Raw genomic sequence first — 20,076 nt, 5'->3', positions numbered from 1 at the left:
TAGTAGGAGTTTTGTCTGAATTAGAAATGCAGGATTTGACTACAAATGAATATGAAGAATCTAGATAATAAAACATTATATAACGTGTATTAATCTGCCTATTTTAAAATAATTCCTCTGTTTTTAATATTTTGTATCAGTGTTTCAAAAGACATTAAAAAAAACAGCTAAAAATAAAACACACAATAAATTTTCAAGCCTGCAAAGGTACTATGGATACTCTGAGTCCTCATTAACATACAAAGCTGCTGGTCACTCTCAAGTCTGCTCAGAGATGTTAAACACAACATGAGCTAATTTATGACAATATATATGAACTATATCCTAGAAGGCATGGAACAGCATTTAACTTTAAAGTATGAATTTTATGCTGGAGTGGTGGGTATTGCAGCTAGTTAGAAAGATTTATATTTAAAAGTAATTAATTAATTAAATATTAATTTAATTAATTATAATTAAGCTTCCTTCTTTATAGCCCTTCTACTCCCTTCCTTTAATACTTTGATGAACTCAAGTGCTAGAGAAAAGATCTTGATACAAAATTCCAAACAAGAAGAGCAGAGAGATTATAGAGGGAAATTTCTTTGTAAAAAAACAACATATTACTTCAGTAATTAATATTAATCAGTAAGATTGTGAGCTAGAATTCAGATTTTGGTTATATAATTTTAAAGTTTTGCTGGTATTAATTTGCTCCTTAAAAGGAATATATTCATGTCAAGAGGAAATGAGGGGCTGTTTTTAATTACTACTGTTTTTCTGTCTGTTGTAGTGGGTTTTGTTTGTTGGTTGGTTTTTAATTCAGTTACAGTTACAAAATGGCTAGAGCTAATTCTTATATTCAGTTACCAAAAGGTATTCTGCACGTAGGATACCATTTGGAATACCTATTGCATAAGGAGCCAAATTTTCAAAAGTGAACCCTACAGTTGCAAGTCTAAATTTGTAGTGTGTAAAATATTGCTGCTTATGTTTTTGTGTGCCATAATATATGGATTTGCCTGTCCAAGCTCCATTTTAGACACTGAGGTACCTTGTATAGGTCAGTGTTTTTGTGCACACACTATAGTGATAAGTTTGAGGCCACTTTTGAAATTTAGCCTGAATCATTCCAAGAGCTTGATAATTTTCTCCAGATCGAGAGCGCAGGTATCTCACATCAGGTATATTTGGTTAGGGGATAAGGAAAAGGAGAGTGCTGCCACCATAAAATCATCCACAGAGCTGATGAGAGTAGGGGACAGAGGGAATGATTGTACTGGGGCCCTGAGCTCAGGGGAGCCCCCAAAACCTCTGTAACATCTGTGTAAATAAAGTGAAATTGGAGAGGGGTAGGACCCAAGTGAACATGATATACGAGGGCCCCACATTTCTGTCGAGGGGTCAGCTCGCTGCTACTATGTGGAATCCCCTCTCTCGATGCTCCATGGGCTTGGAATTCCCATAGGGGTTTTGCCATTCTGGAGGGAGAGGGATAGGAGCTCTTGTTTGTGGCATTCTTCTCTCCATAGACAGTGGATATCCCAAAAAGTATCTCACTTATATTAATACTATCAAAGCAACATGAATTCAGGCTCTGTACCTCTCCTGAATGGAATGTTTTGCACAGATACTAATGTAGATGGCTACCAGGGGTAAAAGGAGCCAGAAAAGCAGCCTGGAGGGTCTGACCCCTAAGGACTGGGCTAGACTTCTCTGAATACTGTAGGTCTCAGTTGAGTGGGAGACAGCACCCCTTCTAATCCTTTGAGGAGCCTAAATCCCCTTTCCATTGGGAGAGTTTTAAGGAAACTGTTAGCTTCCCCACATGCAGTGTCCTGACTCTTCTAATGCTTTCTCCTTGGCATTTCCGTGGGTGGGTACAATTTGGTTCCAAATTAGTAAAGTGACTAATTTGTTTTTAAAGCTATTTTATAATTGCACAGGATCTGTCCAAGGTTAAAGTTATTATTCCATCATGCCCTTCTCAATGGGTCTTATGGGATGAAACTGCCTAGTATGCTAGTACTTACTGTGTAAAAAGGCTACTGTGAAATGATAGATTGTTTTTATAGACAATGGGGCAAAATTTTAGCTGGAATAAAAATACTAAAAAATGAGCATTTACACACTTTTTACAAGTAGTGAGCCTGCCAAATCTCTCTCTAATTGTTCCGGAGGTTTGGAATGAAGAAATATCATTAAAGATGAACAATATGAGTTCTACTGCAATTTCTGTAGTAATCCCCAGACTTGTTTTCTTTATGTCATGAAAGTTTTAGAAACATAAACAGTACTGAATTGCCACTGGTACTGAATAATATGGCTTTTATTGTTGCCTGGGCTCCTCAATATATTCAAGAAAATGATTTAATTCATTTTATTAAACATAAGGTTACTAAAGAAGACCATGATCAAGTCAGTTAAAATTTCTCACTATCCTTAATTTATTAGTAAATTCAATATATTTTATTTAAGCAGAATCATATATACAGTATATTAACTTTTCCAAGCAATCTTTACTCAGCACAGAAAGGCCAGATGTATGGGAATTGTAAAAAATCAGGATATGCATAAAAACTGTTCAAGTGCATAAAGCAGCCCCATCTGGAAGACATCTAACAGAAATGAAGTTGTACAAAACCATTCCATTGATAATAAAGCTAATTTTTATGGGTCTGACAAGTATGTAATTATGTTCAGTGGTGCTTTTCAGATTTTATCACAGTCAATAAACCGCAGTGGTAATTTCATTCCCATTTGACATATTTACATGGAAACATTTGATTGGAGGAATTAGTAACCCTGAAAGCCTTGATAGATATGTTTTAATGATCTGTGACCTCCGCAGTCCCTCATCTATTTATTGTTGCAACAGGCGAGAAGTCGTTCCTGTGTGACCTTTGTGGCTTTGCCGGCGGGACACGTCATGCCCTCACTAAGCATCGGAGGCAGCACACAGGTCGGTAAAGCTGTCTTTACCCTTTGGTATATTCTCTATAGCAAGGGAGTATCATCCAGACTGGGGAATAAAGCAAGTCAAATAGCACATTACAGCACAAATAATATATTGGTTCATTGTTTGCTTTCTCTTTTTCATTTTTGTAAAATCTCTACGCCTAGGCTGTATATCAAATGCTATTAGCTATGAGTTTGAGAAATCTTCATTTTAATTTTAAAGCAAGATAAAATTGTAAAGATCAGGTGTCTTTTTTAAATTAATGCTAAGTATACTAACGACTTTTTTTAAAGGCCCAAATAGATTACACACTGCCTGAAGCTTTTGCAAGAATCTGCCTGAGGGTCCCTGAGTGAAAATTAGAGATCATATTAAGATGAATCCATTATTTTGGACTGAGACATAGTTCAAAGCCAGTGTTGTTTCAGTTGCCCTTTTGCAGTTTTAAGATGGTTTGTAATTAATAGATGCAACTTAAAGAGATACCACAAGGCTTGTATGTAAAGCAGGATTTCTCTTTCAAACTGATAAAGCTTTCATACCACCTGGTTATAAAAATTTAATATCAGATAAAATTAAATTGGGTCTCTGCTTCAAAAGACTTGAAAAAAAGTATAAGTTTTAAACATTTATTAATACATTTTACCTTAATTGTGCTTTTTAGTAGTTCATTGTGTTTGATTATTTGAGTAGGTTTTGTTCAAACAGATGCAGAAGCATCACTGTTTAAACCAATGTAATTTTTATATTAGTGACTTGCATGAGGATAATATAATATCATCAAGAATCATAGTGTGTGGTTAAGTCACTATTGTCAAATGTACACTGGACAGAAATTGCTAACGAATGTATGGTTCTAATGGTTGCGTTGTGAATTTTCCATGGATTTTGTATTGTGGCACTGTGTAGAATAACATTCACTGGACATTCACTGTCTTAAGAGCAGAATTTCTCTGATAGCACTTACTCTGCTTTCCTGGAGATCCTGAAGCCATATACTCACAGCCATGATGTCAGATTATTCAACCAAGTCTGGTTGGAGGGAAGTGTGATGTTCACACAAGGGTGGGGTTTTCAGAGATTGACTGCCAACGTCATGAAGTAAATTTGTTATGAAGATGAATGTACAAAGCCAAGTTCTCACCTAGTCACAGCTATTCATTTTCACTGAAGTCAATGGGGTTGTTATTTCTGGGAATTAACTTCTGTGATAGCAAAAAATTTACATATGTGAGAGGTACTGCCTCATTCATTTCCCACTTACTACAGGATGTTTATATATTTCAAGTATTTAAGATGATGCATTTAGAAAATTTTACACTGTATTCTATCAATGTGTCAGTGCATCTAAATTTTAGCAGGAGCGTAGTAACTGCTGTAGTTAAAGTCATGTGCTTCCATTCTAACTCCCGATTCTCATTTCCTGATAACTTTATAAAATGTTCTCTGATTGAGCTGGAATTTACCAAGCCTGATCTCTTCTTGAACATTATATATATATAAAGTATAAGCAGAAACAATTCAGTAATTTTAGAAGAGGAAAGCTGGGGGGGGAAACTGCATTACCATCCTTAACTTTGCCTCTTGTGTGAATGCTGATACTATTTCTCAAATAATGCAATATAATAGCATACATATTTTTGCAACCTTTCTACAGTTATGTAGTATCCTGCAGTATTGTGTAATACTCTGTGTTGTTGCACAGAGTTCATTAAATTCATGTATATGAAATATGTAACAGTACTTCAGTAATAGAGCTAGCATATAGACCACTTACAGACCAAATATATAGCGAAAGTTACCTTCATAGTTAGCTGCCTCATTTTCTTCATTATGCATTCTGCAAAATATGTAGTATCTGGGTGCTGATAAAAGTATTGATAGGCATAGAAAAGGTATTATATCAAGTTCCTAAGTTAATGAAGATATATCTGACCAGTATAATACTGAAGTATTGTATATAAAGACTAACAGAAAATATTTTACAAATTCTACACATATTTATCCCGAGCTACAGAAAAAAGGTATGTCATTACATTATGTTTTTAGAGAAGTAGTATATGATCAAGAAACTAAAACAGTGGACCAGACCCTCAGAGGTTGTATATTTGTGTAGCTCTGTTGAAGTCAATGGACAAAGTTTAAGTCAATGGAGCTGCATCAGTTTAAGTCAGCTCAGGGTCTGGTCCTATAGACTAATGTATACACACAAGAGGAAGAGCTAGTGCTGTACCTGCAACATAAACTTTTTAATTTATTGAGTTTTGAGTACTTAACCATGCAACCATAACCTTCTCTTAAGTTATTTGTAATACATTTATTACATTATGATGGCTAAACACATTATCCAAACTTTCCTACCATAGATGCCTAAAAGTGGGCACCTGAATCTGTCTTTAGGGAACTAAATAAAAATATCCTGATTTTCAGACATCTTGACCATTAGCAGCTTTCAGTGATTTCAGGGAGAGTTTTAGGTACTCAGCTTCACTGAAAATCAGTGCCCTAATATATATTTAGATGCCTAAAGTTAGGCTGAAAATATTGGCCATTATAAACAGGTTTGGTCCCAGTGAAACACTTTTAATGCAATTTATTTGCTGGATGGCATCTGCCCTCCTCATGCCACCCTGGTGGAGACTTCCCTGCTATGATCTCAGGCATTTGAGGTTATAGATCATGAAGCTTGCATCCAGCAGGCATAAGTTATATTTTATGTCAGGACTGGAGGCTCGTTATTACTTTGCTATTAACTTTATACTATACAGGACAGTATCTCAGAGACAGAAGGATCTATCTTTTTGGCATTTATCTGCCTCTGTGGCACAAACAATTGGAGATGATTCTTTAGCAGAACAATTATCTGTGTCTTCTATTTGTTTCAAAGTAAAAAGGCACAATATGCCTTTTGTTGGTGTTCTTTTTACTTATGCAGGTTCCACAATATTCTTATCCATTGCACAGCTTTATCTCAGTGCTTAGCCACATGCACCACTCTTTGTATCTATATTTCTCTTGTGCATCCCTGTTGGACACCGTTTTCTCTGCACAGAGAATAACCAAGAAAATTACAATAAGGTTTGAAAGGGATTGGAATCAAATATGGTCTACATGGCTTAAATAATTCCCTGCTGTAATACAAAGTGTCTCGGAGGGTGATACAAAACATCTCCCTATCCAAGATTTATTTTTATCACCTGTCAGAGACCCTTGATTCAAGGGCAAAGGAGCAAATACTCACATGTAGTTGAGGTGTCTTGACCACTTTAATAAGCTTCGCGTTCTCCCAGCCTCCAGGCATAAGGTGTCTTGGTATCCAGGAGGAATGTTCAGAATATCTGATAGATACCTGACACAGAGGAGGACTGGCTCTCAGACCTGAGTGTGCCTTATCACTTAGCCCTTCATTCTCTTGCTTCTGATACTTCTTATTCTATTCCTCCTCTTGGGAACAGAATTGGGCCAAACTGTGCACTTACACTGAGAAATACCTGGCTCTTCAGATAGTGCCATTTTCTTCACTGGAATTATTTGCAGAGGAAAGTACTACTCAACATGAATATAGGATTCTGGCCCTTTGTCACTCAGAGGACAAAACATCTTCCTCAGAAGTCAGTTTGGCAAACAGAGGATCCTACTGATCACAGAATTGTTTATATTTTTAAAATGAGAAAGAGAAGGGAATAAAAAAAATGTTCATTTTAAAGAGGAAAGAAATATAATTAATCTTAAGAGGTGGTAAATGTATGTTTTCCACTTTCACTAGCATGGTGCATTGCCACACACACCTGTTTGACATAGATATGCTCAGTTGCACAGTACCATGTGTGTTAGCATGTCAGTACTGAGAGAGGGGAGAATTTTGACCCAGAAATGGTATCATTTTCTTACTAAAGAAGGATGCAACCTGTGTTTGTTGGTTGACATCTCTATTCTATGGTAAAAAAAAGTATCTAGTTAGTAAGTATACTGCTTCTCTGTACAGTATGGTCTTTGAATGTAGAATGGACTACGGCTTTCACTGACCTTGACTTAATAAGGGGATGTCTGGTGGTCCACTAAGAGCTTTTCCAGCAGTTCTACAATGGATTAGCATACAAAGTTCTATAATGTGTTTCATCAGCTACATAAAGACTAATGGCCTCATTTTTTGGAAGTGCTGAGCACCCCCACTTCTGGCTAAAGGCAATGAGAACTACAGGTGCTCAGTATCTCTGAAGTTCAAGCCATAGTCTTTTCCATTATAAAGAGACCTTTTTAGAATGATGCCTCCATCCTTGTTGAACACTTATTGGTACTTGTGGAACAAAGAAATAAATTGTATGTGTTATCAGAAACTGGGTCAAAAAGCCAAGTCAGTGTTTTTAAACAGCTTTTGCTGGCTGACACAAAGCAGGACACTGATTTAATGTGGTAAATACAGCCCACTTCACTGGGTTGCAGTAATGTCTATGAAGTAACGCTGCTGCTACTCCATGAGTTGGAGGGGAGGTTTCCAGCCCACCAATTGTCGTGGATTCCCCCGAGCCAATGCTGTTTACTCACACTTTGTGCAGTTGAGAGAATCTATCCCCAAGGGAAACATGGAAGTGATATTACAACTTTTAGTGACAGACTGCGTATAAAATTAGTTTCCATTAGGGCTGTCAATTAAAAAAAATCACAATTAATCCTGAGATTAAAAAAAAAAAATAGTCGCGATTAATTGCAATTTTAATTACACTGTTAAACAATAAAAGAATACCAATTTCAGTTTATTATAAATATTTTTGGATGTTTGTCTACATTTTCAAATATATTTATTTCAATTACAGCACAAAATACAAAGTGTACAGTGCTCACTTTATATTATTATTTTCATTACAAATTTCACACTGTAAAAAGACAAACAAAAGAAAGAGTGTTTTTCAATTTACCTCATAAAAGAACTGTAGTGCAATCTCTTTATCATGAAAGTGCAACTTACAAATGTAGATTTTTAAATTTTTTTTACATAACTGCATTCTAAAACAAAACAATATAAAACTTTAGAGCTTACAAGTCAAAGCATGAAGGGGCATATGACTATTTAGCATATCTGGCATGTAAATACTTTGTAACACTGGCTACAACAGTGCCATGTGAATGCCTGTTCTCACTTTCAGGTGACATTGTAAAAAAGGAGCAGGCAGCATTATCTCCCATAAATGTAAACAAACTTGTTTGTCTTAGGGATTGGCTGAACAAGAAGTAGGACTGAGTGGACTATTTTTTTTTAATCTAGCTAATTTGTTTTGCGTTAATTGCATGCATTAACTGTGATTAATTGACAGCCCTGATTTCCATGTGTTACGTTTGTAAGTTCAGTAAAGTACACTACTGTAGTAGAGTAATTGGGGATGGCACACTTATTGTTTATGGCAGCTCCTGAACTTTCTGCAATGCCTAAGCAGTTTGTGGCTTTGTTCAAATGTTATATGAATTTTTGAAGATGGTGACTTACACTTTTCACATAGGTCACTGTTTGTATGATCAGTTCCATTCGCTCATTTCAATCTTGTACTTCTCAAGACATTTATAGGTCATTGTAATAAAGAAACAGAATTTAATAATGTATGTATTTTATCCAGATGAATGACTCACTTTGTGTTTCTATTTCTCATGTGAACTGCTCTTTGACTTTAATGTGCAGTTACATTACTTGGCATTGTCCGAATCAAATGTATATTTGCAGTTACATTACTTGGCATTGTCTGAATCAAATGGGTGTAGCCTCTTCCCACGCCCAAGCTAAAAAAAAAAAAGTGGAATTCTATGTAAAGTATAGCACAGTAAGTGTTGTGCTGTTTCATTAAATGGTTATGAAGAAGGGGGGTGAAATTTTTGGATGGGTATGTGTTATTTTTCCTTTCCATTTAAGCCAGTAGAAGAGTGTGAAACTTAATTACAGCAGACTTTCAGTGGTAGATAAGAGTTGAAATCCAGGTGTCTTAAACTTTCTTATACTGTGGACCATATTTTACGAGAAGGATAGTCTCATGGCCTTTTTCCTCTCCCATTCATGAACACACAGACCATGCGTCCCCATCACAATCACAGTTTGCAGTCAAATAACAGCTCTGTAGCAATTACTGCAATTTCTCTTATGGAAAAATGTGTTAAGAGAGTATGTATGAAATTTTTGGATGTCTTTTATACAGTAAGGGATGATTCTTGTTTTCTCAGTTCTTCGTATGTAACAGTGAGCATCTACTAGAGGCAAATAGGCTGTCTCTGTTTCAAGCTGTTTTTTCAGGCCTTTGGGCTCCTCTTCACAGTGAAAAGCCTGATCAACTGTAGAAGTAGCTGGAAATTAGGAGGAGTAGCCAGCAGACCATAGTTTGGGTTTTCCACTTTTCAAACATGATAATTTGATAAACAGAACTTTAAAATATATGGTATATACTAATTATTTAGGGCTCTGTTTGCACCGCTGAGCCCTCCACAGGAGACATCTAGGACAAAAAAATAGGCCTTTCATAGAGATGATAGGGATGAGACCTTTTACACCCTGTTAACACTATGTATGTGTTGTTAAAGGCGCTTCCATAATTGCATTTAAAATTTTTGAAGTTCATTCACATCAAAACTGGATCAGCAACAGCATACTCCCATGCCCATAAGTACTGTGTGTAGTCTGTAAACAAAAAATAATTTAAGCATTCTTAATAATCATGCCCTCACTATTTATTATTATTGTATTATTTTAGTAATTATTAAAATACTTACCTATTATCATACATTTACAATGCAGTTTATGAGTGCAGAAAGGTATGTTCTGCATCCCAAAATGCTTACAGTCAAAAGAGACACAGTATGAAGAAGAACACGTATTTAGGAAAGGGAGCATTTAAATGTTGTTTGTGAACAGAAGATGATAGGAGAGAGAACACTTAGAGAATAAGAAGGGGACTATTTTAGACGTAAGCTGAGAGTGGGAGAAAGACATGGAGTAGACAATGAAAGGATTAGGAAGAGTGTAAGGAGTGGGAGGAGGAAATGAAAGCTGAGATTTAGGTGGGACAAGATCACATATAGAGGGTTGAAGATGAAGCCAATCAAGAAACGTAAGGAGAACTGACAGAGTTGCAGGATAGGAAGAGAATTTTGAATAGAGTGAAATGAGGAGAGGAGAGCTGAGCAGTGCGGAAAACCAGAGAGAAGGTTATTATAGGTGAGGTTGGTAGCACTGCCTATTATTAAGGCTGCCTGACACTTCCCCTTATAAGACCCTGTTTTCAGTTACTTATAAATTTGCCAAACTTTAATCATTTAGGCTGAAGTTTTCCATGCTGAGTGTCTTAAATGGCTAACTGATACTCAGTTCAGAAGTAGTTTGGACTCTGGCTACCTGAAAAACTCATCTCTTTTCCTGTGTGACACATTGACAGTTGTGATTAGACAAAGTACTGGAGCTTACAGGTCTTTGGTTTAAGCAAGAGAGGGCTAACAGAGATGTGTTCTTCTGACTTTCTCCCTTGATTAGATAGACCCTGTGTTTGATCACCTTTCAGTCTTTCCTGGGCAATCATCTCATTTCTCAGGCTTTTCTGGAGGTTGTAGTTATTAAAGCTAGAGGTGAGGAAGAGGAGAGTAGTTTCTTTGCATGGGGTAGGAAGTATTCTGAGTATTTTGACCTTTTCAGTCTCCAAATGTGTAGCCAAAACAAAAACCTTTCCCAAATTTCCCCTCACTATTTTAAAGCTAAAATTCTGTAAAACTTTCTAGTGGTCCCAGTAATGACAAAGAATGGTAAACTTTTTCTAAGGTTTAAGGGGCAAACCTCACATCAAAATTCCCTCCTGCCTGAACAGTCTGAACAGCAGTATTTTGGATACAAAGTGATAAACCCATCCTCCATTGTAACTGCACCTATAGCAGAGTGCTGGGTACTCCCTGTTGCACATCATTCTGCGCTATTTCTGCAGCAAATTGGAAACTGAGGCTACCAGAGATGTATAAGGATTATAATGGAAAACTCTGGTTGTGACTTCCATGAATTTCAGGGGGTTGCTTAAATTTACCATAAAATCCAGTGCTGCTTGTAGGAGGGCACGCCTTCGCTCCTGTCTTCTTGCCACAGACTCCAACAGTTGTGCATTCACAGAGCCATTTATTTGAGTTCCCTTCACCATCACCACTACAGTAGTGCAAGAGTCTATTTACAACATCCCCTGTGCTTCCATCCCCCTTCTCAAAACCTGACAGGAGCAGAGGTCTCCCTTCACTGAGGCCTCTGTGAGACTGGGCTCAGCAAGCCCTGTTCCTCTTTCTCCCCTGGCATGTCCTTCCTTTGTTTCTTTGTCCGTCTGGACTGATTGGCCAGGCCAATTATCTAATTACCTCAGTTGGCTTTCTCCAGGGGAACTAACTGGTGTCTGAGTGGTCAGAATGCAGGCTTACCTGTTCATTCCCTGCTCTTCAAGGGCTCTGAAATGACCAGCAATTATGTTATCTCCACCCAAGGAGTTTTTCTTGAGACTTCTACCTGCTGCCGGTCTTCTACCCAGACCGTCTCCGGACCTAGAAGCTCGTTTCGGCGACCAGGTCTGTGGCTGCTGCCAAGGGGGCAGATCTCCTCAGGGAGTCCCTGCCATACAACCCCAAGCTTGATGTGCAGAGTCCCCCACGGTGAACCAGAAGTTGGTCCTGGCAGGCATCACCAGAATCAGAGACCTCCTGGACTACAGCCAGAGGCAGTGGGTGGATCCTCTGGTGCTCAGCCAGCTCATGAGACTCTCCACCCCTCCTACTTCCCAGCATGTACTCCAGCAAGTGCGGGCAGCCTTATCGCCCGCCTCTCAGGCTTTCCTTGAGTGGGTCCTGTGGGAGGGTACTCCCCACTCACCCCTGGCCATCTGAACCTTTTTATTGGGACCCTTGCCCTGTGAGCCACCCTAGCCCCCTCCCTTCTGCAACCCGAGCTGGCTGTACAATCTGCAGCCAGTTCATTTCCGAACCGCACCCAGGATATCTATACAAGTTTGTGCTCCATAACTTTCACTTCCTCACCCTTGTGTCCTGTCCCGATGCCAAGTGGCAGGCCCTCCTACCATCTGTGGAGGGTGAGGAACCCTGGTGGGCCAGCCTGTATTCCACCTTGGACCCCCCGGCCTGCCAAGGATGTTAGTTGGTGGCTCCTTCATGCAGCTGTGAGAACAGGTGTGTACCTGGCGTGGTTCATCCCTTCCCCAATAGCTGCCCCTTCTGTAGGATGAGGGAGACCTCGGCGAACATCTATCTCAAGTGTTCCAGGTTGCATCCCCTTTTCAGGCTCCTCCAGAACCTTCTCCCCAGGGTCTGGCCACACTTTCCCCTGCATCTCCTGATTTAGTCACATCCTATGCATCGCCCCACAAAGTCACGAGACCACCTCGTCAACCTCCTCCTGGTGCTAGTCAGAGTGTCCATCTGTAAAACCAGGAGGAGGATGCTGGATGGGGAGGTGCTCTACGACTGTGGGACCATTTCTGTTCCTCCCTACGATCATGCATCCAGGCAAAGTTCCTCTAGGCTGTGTCCACTGGCTCCCTACACACCTTTGCGGAGCAGTGGCACAGTCCAGCATTGTCTGCTTGGTGTCTCCTTCCAGTTCCTTGTTTGTGGCCCTCTGACCTCACTCCTGTTCCTGTTTTTTTTTTATTAGTTATCCCCCGAAATTATTTGAGTCCTGGGTTTATTCACTCTTCCCCCTAATTTGCTTGCACCCGCCCACCCCCAGGAACTCGGTAGATGTTCATTCCCTGTATTCCGCCACAGCAAACAGGGAATTGTGCTGCAAAGTTTAGAGCTGTTGCGGAGGTATGAAGGACAGATATGAAATGGAGTAAGCAGTATGGAGATAGTGGAAACTGACATTTAGGTGTGTGAGAACGGGCATAGGCACTTGAGGGGAGCACGGATTGGGAGTGGGAATATTAGATATCAGGAGGAGAGTGGAAGCAGTTGTGGGGAGAGGGATGAGGAAGGGACCAAGCAGTTAGGAGGGAAAGTTATTGAAGACGCAGCAGAAGCAGTTGGACCAAGCATGGGGGGAATGGTTGGGAGGTACCAGCAGTACTTCTTCCTTGGCCCGGGCTGTGGAAAAAGCAATTTGGGCTTCTTTTTGTCTCCCTATCACTTTAGCATGGGATGTTCTGGTTTTGGTTGAGACAAGCTTATCTATCAAGTGAACCAAAAAGTTTTCTTATTGACTTGGTTTCATACATAAATATTTTTCCCCTTGGTGCAGCCTTTAAGAGCTACTCAGAATGTTAGGCAGTCAGTTTTCCCCAGTTCATTTGGCCTTTTGTTTTGTGTTGCTGTGATATATTTTCTGTCAAGTGAAATTTACACATACTCTGTCTGACAGGGACACTTAGCCACAAGGATTTCCTAAGGAGAAACTTCCTCATGCGGTGGGTGAGGATTATTCATTTTTCTTTTGGTCATGATGGAATTTCCAAACTCTACTAGCTGCAGTGGAACATCACTGATCTGTCAGCCTCACTGGCTCTGCCTCAGCATAGCAGCAGAACTTTCCTGATATGTGTTGAAATGGACTGCAAACCAGAAAATCGTTTTCAGTGCAGATTTGCTGGTTTCCAGTTTACAAAGGTGCAGTTTAATAAGGTTCAAATGTATATTAAATGAAAACTGCTAAAAGGAAGGAACGAAGACACTTCTCTATAATACTTGAGCTGTGTTACTTAGGTTTCAGAAATATTACTATCTTCTTTAATCCTCTAAGAGAAAACAAACCAGGAGTTGGCACAGGATTTTCAGTTCAAGAATAGGTTGTCGAAATAGTGCTAAGTATCCCAGAGAGTTTAATTGGAAAAGAAGCCACTGTCAGTCAAACAGTTGGAGGAATCATTTTCTTCAGAGAAGAAGAGATTGGGTATCTGTCAGGAAAGTCTCGTTTGGAGCAGGAAAGGCATATTTGCCAGCAGTCCCAATCTGTCCGGCACAATCCTGGGTTTCCCTCACTCCCCTGGCCAGGGAACAGGAGCTGAAAAATTGTTGCTGAAATCTCTCCAATAGCTACTAGAAGCAATTGTTCTAAGTCTTGAAGCTATCTCTCCTTTGCCTGCTTTTCCCCAGTCCCCATGCAGGTTTCCCATCTTCTTTCTCTAGAGCGGTCTTTCAGAGCCTAAGAAGCCTACAGTCTGGGCTTCTCCTGGTTTGGCTAGTTAGAAATATGAGAATTAATCCCATCTTTCATTTGGGAAATATATGTGGGGCTGGTATGACCATCTATTATTAATATTGTCTAACACTTCCCATTTTAAGACCCTGTTTTCAGTTGCTTATAACTTTGCCAAACCTCAACTGTTTGGGTTGAAATTTTCCATGCCAGGTGTCTGCCTCAGGCTAGTTTTTTAAGATTGCAGCCAAAACAGTTTAGTTGTTTCTGAGAATGAGGCTAGGAAAAAAATATGTTGCTTTGTCCACATTAAAAAAATTCTGGCATCCTTTCATTTGAACATTTTTTGCACTCCCTGCTTTGGAGCAGGCTCTTGATATTTGGCAGAAGGTGGCCTTTATGTTAGGGGATGTTCCTCTCACTATCCCAATGAAAATCTGACCAAATCTGGCCAAGTTATAAACCTTAGAAAACATTGCCATTTGCACATGCTCAGTAGAGACTTCTTAGATTTTAGTAATGAAATTCCCCCAAAGATTCCATCCACACTGGGCATGCTCCAGCCTGGAGCTGAGCAGGACTTTCTCTGCAATTGAAGGCCTGGGCTGCTGCAGGCTGTGCCAGGTACGGTTGGAACGGAGAGCAGGGAGCCTGTTTCTTCTGTGCTCTTAGTGACTCCCCCACCCCCGACTGGGCCCAGGCAGTAGGAAGGGAGAAGCTACTTGATATGAATTCAGAAAGGACAAGAGCCCGATCTGCTGGATGTGGGGTAAGCAGGCAACCAGGGAGTAGAAATGGGACAAGGAGCCTTCTGGGGGAGATTGGGATTGCAGGCTGGTGGTGTGGGGAGAGGGAAACTGGGTCTGGGAGGTGGGGTAAGAGGGAGACTGCACCTGGCTTCGAAGCAGTTTGGGTCTGAGTACCTGTGGGGTGGGGGGAACGAGGTGAGGGAGGACGGGAGACATATCTGAAGAGGAATGTTGGTGTGGGAGGGGAACTGGAAGAAGCAGGGCATAGAGACTGAGATATGGAGCCAGTGGGAGAGCCTGGGGAGGGAGATTGGAACTGGGAGCCCGCAGGGACAGGCAATGTGGGTGGGAGGGCAATTGGAGGTCGGGGGAACGGGAAACACATTGGCTGGGACTGGTTGGGCAAGGGGATGGGGGAAGGGAGGAGAAAGAGAGAGACTTGGAGTCTGGGTGTAAATTGGGACCAGGACAGTGATCCTGGGTGGGAGAGACTAAAACTGCCTGGTGGAAAATGAAACTGACAAAAACTTTCCAGGAGAGCTGGTGGGGCTGAGTGCCATGACTCTGAATCAGTAGCTTCCAGCCTGCTCCCCTAACTGCAGGGACGGAGATACAGGGCATCCCTACTCTCTGTTGCTGTGACCCCAGAGGATGCTGAGCACCCTGGCTCTCCGCCTCTCCAGCCAGGCTGGAAGTCTCTTGCCTTTTTCGCTTGCTGCCTGAAATTGACCAGCACCTTCTGGCCAAGCAGCCAGGAAGCTGAAAAACTCTGTTTTGATTCTCCCAAAACAATTTTTTCTCCAGAACCCCCATCCTGCTAAAGAAAATTTGATTTTTTGCCTTTTCATCATGGTTTGTGACAAAAAACAATTCAAAAAAGCAAAATTTTTCACAAGAAGGGATTTACGTTTTCCAGCCTGCTCTAGCTCCAGGTGTATTATGAAAGAGGCAGAGGATTACACAAAGAGAAAGAATGGTCTCATTATTAAGACAGTCAAATGCTACCCTGGAGAATTGGATTCTATCTCTGACAGTGCCACAGAGTTCCTTTGTGATGCTGGGCAAGTCGCTTAAACCCAGCTTTTCAGAGATGCTTACTAATTGCGTATTCCTCATTTTATAGGTGTTCAGTTTCAGACCCTTATTAGCAGAAGTCACAGCTGCATCTGAAGTCAGTGGGAATTAAATTGCTGTATAATGCTAAGTACTCTGAAAAAAAATCAGGTCTTAGTTGTCTCAGCTTGGGCACCCAAAATTAGTGGAAACTTTTTACTTTAGTCTCTCTGTGCCTCAGTTCCCCATCCAAATGGAATTAATACCCCCAACCCCTTGTTTCACAGAGGTTTTGTGAAGATAATTGATATTTGTGAAGCACTCACTATAATGATGAGCATCACAGAAAAGCCCGCAAGGAAATTAATCAATCTGTCTTCAGAGTTTGAATAGTGTGCAGTAAATAAGGTCTAGGGGCCCAGAATAAAACAAAATATTGAGTACCTGCTCATTAAGAGAGCACTGCTATTCTGTACAATATATGAGGCTGGGGTCCTATGGAAATAATGGCATGTGATCATGTAATTAAAGGCTTTCATAATGCATGCACATTAATTCTGCAACATTAATGCAACGTTAATTCTGGCAGTTCCTAACTTTTGAATGCTTGACCGTTCCACCTTAATAATGTTATTTTAAAATAGTGATTTTGTGTGTGTTATGTTTTTTATTCTTTGTTTTGAGAAGGAATCCTTAAAAATGAAGAACAATGTGAACTGATCCCTAGACTTGAAAATTCATCACTGATTTTTCCTAACCATGGCTGTAGGTCCGTCAGTGTTAAAGTGCATCCCAAATTGGTTCACAGCTGTGGTGCGCAGAGCTGCTTAGGCTGCTGCTGATAACTGCGCTAAGATCTCTTCATGTCAGCTGCTAGCATCTTAGCAGCCAGTGTGACCTCTGCCCACTAAGAGAAACTGGGTAGCATGGAGTAGTCTTGTGGATGAAGCAAAGGATTGAAAACTAGAGAATCCCATGCTCTAGCACTGACTCCAATGGCTGAGTGACTTAACTTTTCTTAGTTAGTCCAGCTATAAAATGAGACTGATAATTTTGCTATTCTTTTCCTTGTCTCCTTTGGTTCCCCATCCCTCCTTATCTCTCTTTTTCATGATGAAAGTTGCATTGATGAGTTCAGTAAAGCAACGCTATACTGACTCCCTTGTTAGTAATGCGCTTTCAGGAAGGAGGAAGAAGGGCTTCACATCTGAGCCCAGTGCAGTACTTCCTCCTCCCTGGCAGGCAGGCTGCTCTAGTGCCACATGAGGAAGCAACCAGCAAGTAAGGTAGATAACTTGTAATGAGAGTTACTGCACGAGTATTTTGTAATTAAGAAGAGGTTTGTTATATTTGAAACTGCAGATTGTATTTGCTCTTGTGCTGTATGTGAACTGAAAATCTGGCTCAGGGAGTTTTCTATCTGTTAAAATGATAAATGCCTGTATTTTCTTGTCCTCTTTCAGGAGAGAAACCATTCAGATGTGATGAGTGTAATTTCGCTTCCACAACACAGTCACATCTGACACGACATAAGCGTGTCCATACTGGTGAAAAACCCTACAGATGTCCCTGGTGTGATTACAGGTAACAAGTCATTAATAATAAAGTGATGAAAGAAGTTAAGGTAATCTTATGAAGTTCATTTGAAGTCACCAGTGAAAATATATTGCCATTAAAATTCCATCAGTTCAGCAGTAATTGCATATTAAATTAGGAGGTAACTTAAAAATTAGTCTCATAGTATTGAGATATTATTTTAGAAAGAAAAACAAATGATGGGAAACTTTTTAGTGGTAACACTATAATGGTAATACAGAGTGTTGGTTTCACAGCTGCTCTGCTGTCTATTAGAATTCTCCATGGTGTGACTACTTATCTGCATTGCCTTTTCAAATCAACTCTGCTTTTGAAAATTTTCTCGGTTGAGTTGCAGCCATTCCACCAAGAAAGAAAAGCTACCCCAAAAGGCTTAGCAGCCTGAGCACCCATCAAACACATATTAAAAATGGAAGCAACTGGAGTTAGTTAAAGTTAAAGTTTCTGCTACTGTTTTTCCTTCTTGCCAGGCTAGTTGATCGGGCAAGGTTGGAAGAAGAGCATTCTGCGTGGCAAAGTCTCATAAGATACTGCCCTAAAAGCCATCCTGTTTTGTCAATATTATGGCTGCATTGTTAAGCACGCAAAAGTCAAGAAAAGAGATAAATTAAGGTTATTTGTGCAAGCTTAACTCGACCGCATAAGCCTTATATACATTACAATGCAGTTCTTAATGAAATGGTCATATACTATTTTTCAAATGCAGTGTAATATATGCTTTCTCTTTGATTGTATTTTTGGATTTTTGACATCTTATAGCATTGTGTACTATTCTGTGTATGCTATACAAAGAGAGCACGAAAATCATTCACATGCAGCTTACGAGAATTAACTTACAAAGTTTTAGAAATGGATAATATATTTGGGAAAGGGTATGTGATCATGTCATTAAAAGTTATCTCAGTGCATATACACAAGAGGAACATTAAACTTGTGAGGGCAATTCTGCAGCATTTCTTGACTTCTGAGCGCTAAGCATACAACCATAATGTTCTTTTAACATAGCTTTTTTTAATGGAATTTCCTAGTGTTTAAAAAAGAAAAAATATAATAAAGGTTAGACACTTCCAGAGTGCCCTGTCCCACGCAGCATGAAGTAGATACTAGGAAGCTCCTGTACTGCATGCATTAGGAGCTATACAGTTTCTGCCTTACAAGTGCAAACTGAGGGCACCATTGAAGTAAATTGGAGTCTTTCCAATGACTTCAATGAGCTTTGGATCAGGCAGTGAAGGCAGGGTTTGTGTTGGGCTCTACATCACTGAATGTTCACCTTCAAAGAGGCACATAGAAGGTGAGGACTTACAAGGATTGCAGTGAATAAAGCAAGATGTAAAGACTCCTGAGAAATGCTGTCCCATTCCCAATGCACCTTAAAAGGGGCCTCATCTTGCAAACCTTCACTCTCATGAGTAGTCCCTACTCAGAAGAGTAGGCCTCAACTGGGAAATAAGAGAAACGTTTTGGTGATCTAATGAGACTCATTTGAAATCACCAGTGAATGGGAGTGCTTCTCGTTGCTCATGTAAGAGTTTGCGGGATTGGGCCCTGGGTGCACAGTGAACGAATGGACAGCTCCTCTAGAGTTTTACCTTTTTCACTGCTCATGACAAAAAATGCATATCTTACATATTGATTGTAGTGTTGTTGTAGCTGTGTTGGTCCTAGACAAGTTGGATGAGGTAACATCTTTTATTGGATCAACTTCTGTTGGTAAAAGAAACAAGTTTTCAAGCTACACAGAGCTCTACTTCAGGTTTGGGAAAGGTGCCATGGTGTCTTAAATATTGTGTCCGATAAGATGTGTAGTGAATGAGGCTAAACTGCTGGCCAGGGACAATTTTCCAAATACTCTAGAGATCCCAGGACATAGAAGGTTTTTATAAGTATTCTCGTGTGATTGTAGTTATTTTCTTAGAGAAGAGACAGAACAAAGAAAATAACCTAAAATTCATCAGAGTGCATAGAAAACCCTCTGGCAGCCCCCACTTCCTTGTTTATTTGGAAATAATTGTCCCATGACTATAGTATCTCAGAGCTCCTCTGTCACGGCTCCCTTCTGGGCCAAGGAGACCAACTCCTTGTCCAGCAGGAGATTCCTTATGAGTGCTGGCAGTGATGCAGAAATTAGAGCTGTTGCTGCTGCAGCTGAGAGGCAGAGAGGCACCCTGCAAAGCTGCTAAGGAGCCAGGAGTGGGACCGCTGTGCCTAGAGTTCAGCATCTCTATATCTGCCTGCCAGCTTCCACAGTCCTGGGATAATAGCCAAGGTTGTTGGCAGCTATGTTTTCCCCACTCTATCTTCCTCTTTCCTTTCCTTTCCTTTCCTTTTTTTTTTTTTTAAAGTGGCTAACATATTGCCCTCCTCTTCGTTTTCTCACTCCTGTGCTGGGACTCATGTGGTGCTCTTCAATTGTAAACCAACACCTCAGCATGTGTTATTGTAGGTGCCACCCTTTGGAAGAACAGGAAATTAAGGCTGTAACTATTTGTAGGCATTAGAGAACTTTTTGCAGTTGTAAACATGTTAACCTTCATGTGTTCTGCTCAAACTCTCATATTGGTAATTGTATACTGCCAGTCTACTCTAAGTTCCCC

The 20,076-nt window shown here is 40.2% G+C and overlaps 1 protein-coding gene across 1 annotated transcript in view; it reads left to right on the top strand.

Moving 5' to 3' along the window:
- Positions 1-20,076, top strand: part of ZNF407 (zinc finger protein 407) — a 441,403-nt gene that overhangs the window by 261,340 nt on the left and 159,987 nt on the right. Inside the window, exons 6-7 of the mRNA XM_034762507.1 lie at positions 2,858-2,941; positions 17,347-17,467. Coding sequence (XP_034618398.1) covers positions 2,858-2,941; positions 17,347-17,467 — 205 coding nt within the window. The remainder of the gene's footprint in view (positions 1-2,857; positions 2,942-17,346; positions 17,468-20,076) is intronic.

This window comes from Trachemys scripta, chromosome 2 (genome assembly GCF_013100865.1).
Source record: "Trachemys scripta elegans isolate TJP31775 chromosome 2, CAS_Tse_1.0, whole genome shotgun sequence".
Lineage (NCBI taxonomy): Eukaryota > Metazoa > Chordata > Testudines > Emydidae > Trachemys > Trachemys scripta.
The sequence above is the reverse complement of the archived record's forward strand: the minus strand, read 5'-3'. Positions and strand labels throughout refer to the sequence as shown.